The 6,000-nt window shown below is 52.6% G+C and overlaps 1 protein-coding gene across 18 annotated transcripts in view; it reads right to left on the minus strand.

Moving 5' to 3' along the window:
- The window catches only part of CADM1 (cell adhesion molecule 1), a 349,474-nt gene extending 346,161 nt beyond the window's left edge, over positions 1 to 3,313 (minus strand). For all 18 annotated transcript variants that reach the window (XM_045370115.3, XM_074015260.1, XM_074015258.1 and 15 more), the window contains exon 1: positions 3,160 to 3,313. In XM_045370115.3, coding sequence (XP_045226050.1) covers positions 3,160 to 3,292 — 133 coding nt within the window. In that variant the 5' untranslated portion in view covers positions 3,293 to 3,313. The remainder of the gene's footprint in view (positions 1 to 3,159) is intronic.
- Positions 3,314 to 6,000: the final 2,687 nt, after the last annotated feature.

A 6,000-nucleotide genomic window follows, 5' to 3' on the forward strand; every position in this document is an offset into this window, starting at 1 on the left:
AATGGGTCTCTTGTTCCTCCAAAACGTCCCAGGCAAATAATGCAAGCTTGTCTCGTCACACAAGTCACTAAATGAAGCCTTGTGCGTCTCCAGTGACACACTGTAAATATAAAGTGGCATTAATGAGGGATATTTTATCAAATCTATCACAGACAAGTGCAAGTCCCTCCTGCGGCTATTCAATTTGATGCAGGGAAAGGCAACAATAACAGGGCGGCACTTTTGTAAAGTCTCTATCCCCGGTTTGCAAGCCTCAACAGGCCATAGCAAGCAAAACTCAGCCCCCCTCCTTCCCATCACCACCATAAAACCCCCACCCACCAGCCATCTTCTGTAATCCTGAAAATGATAAGAGGCGGGTGATCAGCTACTGGTTCACTCGGGAACAAAAACAACATCATGCATACACCTTAACGTAACAGGCGTGATTAACACTGTGGAGTGAGCTTAAGCAAACCCATTTTTGCTGCATTTCATTAACATCCATTTCATCCAAACATCACAGGAGAAATGAGAGGAGATTTTCTGCGGGGGATGGATGGCTTGTTACAGGAGAAAACAGAACCAGGACCCAGGCACGATGGTCCTAATTCGCTTTCCCAGCAAGGATGTAAATCAAACAAGCCTAATGAAGTTAGATGCACCAACAGGTTTCTTTAACCCTGGGAGTGGGAACTGGAGGCCTCTGAGAAAGCTTAAACTAACAGAACTGAGGAGGAAAAGTCCCTTAGTGCCCACCTGAAATTTACCCCTGGGGTATGGGACCCCGCAATGAGCCAAGACCTCCTCTCGAACTCACCACGAAATATATATGGATTAAGAGAAAAAAAATTAAGAAAGTCATCTCATCCCCTCACTACAAATCAAACCCAATTACTTTCTAATTTGAACACAATCTGATAACCAGCATACAAACAGGGATGTACACAAGAGCAAGAAGCTGCTTCCATGGTAACTGGCAACAGAATTTTCATGTAGCTTTGACATGCACGGTTGAGTTCCAGACCGCTCCTAAGTCAGCATATATCCCTCGCAGGGAAGGCAACTTCTCACCGCGAGATAGTTACAAATATAGTACCGTTGCTACTATCCGATGCCTTCAATGAGCAGTCTTGACAGGGGAGGCATAATCTAATCCTACTCCGTTGCCAAGCGTCATTGCACGACTCCCATTTTTAGTCAAAAGGCAATATCCCCGACCACAGTTTTTCCCCCACCCCCCCCCCTTTTTTTTTTTTTTTTTTTTGTGCAGCCAATACAAGTCTATTGTTGCCTCTATTATGCGCCAGTTACCGAGCCTTTACTCACGCTCACGTTTAACTGACACTGGCGCTTTTTACAATGCAGCAGCACGAGGGATCTCTTTCAGGAACATTTTATTGAACCCATCCAGTCAGAGGCATCACCTGAAATGAAGTTGTAACCACACTGGCATCGGCTGAACCCAATTATCTCGTAACTCATAAATTAAGAATTCACAGAGGAAAAATACATAAACAACACCCGGAGACAGTGGCATGGAAGAAAAAATCGTCAGCGCTGGAATTGACGCTGCTGCCAAACGCCCCCCAATAGGTTCCCCAAGCCGAGCTCCTTTCCAAGCCTATTTGGGGGCAAGCAGCCAACCTGGCGTCCCCCAAATCTCAAGCTAGCACCCCCACACATCCCCCGTCTCCTACAGCGTGTCTCCTGCGGTGTTTACATAACTGTGTGTCCTCTAGCGTGTAAACAAAAGGCACAGCCCAAGCGGACAGGCGCCCCCGAAGCTGCACGGTGGCCCCAACGCTGTGCCCGTCCGGGCCTGGGGCTCCGCAGGTGGGGGCTGAGCTCTCGGCGTCCTCCGCCACTTGTTGCTCCCGGGTCCTGCAGCTCTGGAGCTGCAAGGAGGGGCTTTGCAGGCTCAGAGCCCTGCTGCATCCCCTCCTGCATCGCCGCTCGCCCCCGCGGCCCCGTACCACTTGGTCCTGGCGCCCGCCTGGAGCCTGCAGCAGGGGCTAGGGGACGCCGCGCGGCTGCCGAGCGCGGCGAGGTGGCGGGAAGGGAGGCTGGGTGCAGCACGGCCGGCCTCTCCGCTGGGGAAGAGCTCCGGCTCCCTTTTGTTAGCAAAAGCAAACACTGCCCTCTTCTTTCCCGACCGCGCCAACGCGCCCGGCACACGGGCAGCCACACATCGGGCTCCAGCCGAGTGCTCGGCGTCTTCAGGGAAGGCACCGGGCGTGCAGAGCCGCCCCTGGGCAAATTCCCAAGACTGCTCTTCACGCAGGGGGCGCGCGGAGGCCCGCAGGGTGCCCGCCTGGCCGCAGAGGCCGCGACGCCCCCTCCGCCACCCTCGGGCCGCGGAAAGAACGGGCAGCCGGGAAATCCCGTGTCCCCACTCGTGGCAGAGGACGCTGTGGGGCGGGCGGGCTGCGGGCTCCCGGCGCCTTCCCGCAGAGGCGGCGACAGCGGCCGCCCCCCGCGGGGCCGGGCCGGGGAACTTTCCCCGCCTGGAGCCAGGCCAAAAAGACCCGCAGCGGAGCCGAGGGGGCGGAGGGCTGCGATCCGCCGGAGGGAAACACGAGAGGCGTGCAATTTGGGGACAGGGGAGAAAGGCAGAGCGCGTGGGGGGAAGGGGCAAGGGAGATCAGAGAAGTCTAGGGATGTCCTGGGGACCGGGGAGAAATCACGCCGCCGGCTGCTGGGAGTCAGCCACCGGGAGGCTTCGGGGATGGAGAACTAGGGGGGGCCCTCTGGAGAGGTGGGGGCGAATGGGCAGCCCTGGGAGGTGGGAGGACCTGCAAGTTACGGGGACAACGGCGAGTTTAGGAGGGTCCGGAAGGGTTGAGGTTGTCTGCGATTCATCCCCTTCCCCCATGCTTTACAGCCCCCGGGCCCCCCATTCTCACTCCACGCTGCACCGCGCGCAAAGCCGGGTAGAGAAGGTGTGGGTGCAGCCATCCCTGGGGACTCTCATTCACACTCAGCCGGGCAGGGTAGAAGGGGCTCACAGATTCCCCTCAGCCCCTTCCCTCTCAGCCCTGAGTTTCCTCTCTACACTCCCTCCGCTTCGGATTTAGGAAGTGGGGGGAGGTTGTCATGGAAACGTTTCCCCCCTCTGTGGCTACGGCTACTGGGTGCCTTGGGAGATTCAGGGGCCAACCGGCCGGTGCCCACACCTACCTGTGGGGATCAGTGCCGCGGCGGAGAAGAGCAACAGCAGAAGCCGGAGCCGGAGCCCGGGAGGCGCCGCCGCCGCCGCCACCGCCGCTGCCGCCGCACACTGGGATCCGCTCGGCAGCACTGCACTCGCCATGTCGGGCACCTGCCTCAGACTGGCGGCGTTGGCTGCCTCCGGAGCCCGAGCGGACAGCTAATGATATGCTAATGACATGCGCTGGAGGCGGAGTCCGGGTATACCAATCACAGCACCGCGAGCCCAACCCGGCTCTCGGAGGGCCTCGCCCCCTCCCCCACCCCGCCCCCTGGCGCTGGCGTTCGGCGGCGCGCCCGCGCCACCTAGGGGCGGGGTCAAGGGGAGGGGCGTATGCAGATATGTTTATGTTAAAATTCGGTTTTGCTTTCCCCGGATCGAGGAAAAAGTGTTCTCCCGGGCGCCTGGCGTGCGAGGACTCGGGCTCCAGGGGGCGGGTCTAGCTTCTTGTACACCTTTATTAGGAGTGTTTATAGCAATCGCTGTATCAGACCGACGACTGGAGAATCTCCCTTAGAGGGTCCTCTGTCCCGCACACCGAGTGCATCTGGCCTGCGAACCAGACGTTGCAAATTTCCGTCACTCACCTTGCACCGAAGGAATAGATCTTTGGGAACGGGGGCTGTGCGGGAGTGGAGAGTAAGAATGCAGGTCCCCGGATTGACAAAACAATCTGGGAGAAGTGCATGCGTGCTTTGCACGTCCGGCGGAGCGGGAGAGCCCGCTCAACAGCCTAGCGGTAGACTCGGGGATAGTTGGAGAAGGCAGCCCTAGAGTCGGGTTCTGAGATTTTCCAGTCGCTCTCTTTGCGGCAGAATCTCGGGAAAGGTAGATCGAGGAGGGTATGCTCAGGTTCCCCCGCTTGTAGAGGGTCTCCTCCCTGGTTTTAATATATAGGCGTGTGTTGAATATATGTATGAACTATTTGTAATTTTAGATATTTAAGATTACACAACAATGGAAAAAATTATTCAGTCAAGGCTTCAGGTGAAGAGCGGGGGTCGTGGGAGTTGGGGACAGGGAGTGTGGTGAAGGCAGGGTCTGCCGTGTTCCTCCTTAGGGGCTCAAACCCTCTCACTCCTCCTCTGCGCCCTCAGCCCTTCCTAGAAAGGAAGCCGGGGACCAACAGGTGCTCAGAGCTTCTCGTGTCTCTGGGAAAGCCTCTCCTGCTACGGCGACTTGCATCTCCGAACTCACTCTCCCTCCCTGAAATTCTCTTTGCTTTCTTTTCAACCAGGCAGCCGGCTCTCTTGTTTGTCTGCTTTTTAATTACTTATTTTCTTCCCCTCTAGAAGATCGTGTGCGCTCTGACCCTCTGTTGCTCAAGCATCAAATTGAAGGACGAGCCATATTAAGTGTAAAGGTTTATAATAATTTAAGTATTCATAGAAGGCAGAACAATAAGATGTAGGAAATACAATTTGCATAATAAATATCAATATCACAACAGCTAAAACAAACCATGACAAATTATCTGTGGCTAAATGACCAAGAGATTACTGAATGTAAATTGCTAAGTCTGAGCTGTAGTCTGGAAGAGCTGTGCCAAATGACTTCCCTAGCCTTCTGTCCTCATCTTGCTAAAAAATAAATAAATAATACATATCAAAAAGGAAGTCATGATCTGCCAACCCACCAAATGAGTTACACTTAAAAACAGCCTCCTATTATCCATTATGCATAAACTAATTTCGAGACTGCCCGGTCTTCACAGCCCTGGATATTCTGCTCTGTAATTACAGGCCCTGATGCATGAACTGCAGGCAGTCCTTCAGAAGTGGGGAAAGCTCCAACAGGAGAATAGAACTACAGGAGACAGGAAACCATCACCACGTGGGTGCCAGGATAATGCCCAGTCTGCAAAGTTCTACCTGATCTTATTACCTCTGGCAGTGAGGTACCTGGGTCAGACCAAATAGAGAGCAAAATTTCACCAAAATAGGAATAAAAAATTTAAGGCCGGCCGGGTGCGCTGGCTCATGCCTGTAATCCCAGCACTTTGGGAGGCTGAGGCAGATGGATCACCTGAGGTCAGGCATTCGAGACCAACCTGGCCAACATGGTGAAACCCTGTCTCGAATAAAAATACAAAAATTAGCCAGGCATGATGGCATGCACCTGAAATGCCAGCTACTCAGCAGGCTGAGGCAGGAGGATGACTTGAACCCAGGAGGCGGAAGTTGCAGTGAGCTGAGATCACGTCATTGCACTCCAGCCTGGGCGACAAGAGTGAAACTACGTCTCCGAAAAAAATAAGTAAGACCATATGTATGCTGAAAGTGATATGTAAACTATAAAGGCAGGTCCTATATGGCAAGAATGCTAACACAGAGCCTGGCACATAGTTATATTATTATTTGCCATTACTATTATTACTACTCTTGCATTCATTGAATTCTTCTTAAGTATTCTACATGCAAAATCTCATTTAATCCTTGGAACAATCGCCAAGGTGCATACTATTATTATCTTTCATTTTATATTTTTTAAACATGATTAGAAAGATTAAGTAACTGCCCTAAGATTACAGTCTCTAACTTGCAGAAAGAGCCTATGCAATTAACCACTGTGCCTTTCTAAATATCTGTTAAGTGAGTGAATAAATTTCACATTACAATGCATGAATAATAAGCAAAGGATAGCTACATTTTTAACATAAGGTGAAAATATGCCAGCAACCCAGAAACTTAAAAAAAAATAAATAAATAACAGAATTGCAATATACTCCTAAGGAAAAGCATTCCTCATGAAGCTGAATCTCCAGGAGAATCTAGCCAGGCCCCAGTCCTCCCACACTCAGAACACAGTAT

Source organism: Macaca fascicularis, chromosome 14 (assembly GCF_037993035.2).
Source record: "Macaca fascicularis isolate 582-1 chromosome 14, T2T-MFA8v1.1".
Taxonomy (NCBI): domain Eukaryota; kingdom Metazoa; phylum Chordata; class Mammalia; order Primates; family Cercopithecidae; genus Macaca; species Macaca fascicularis.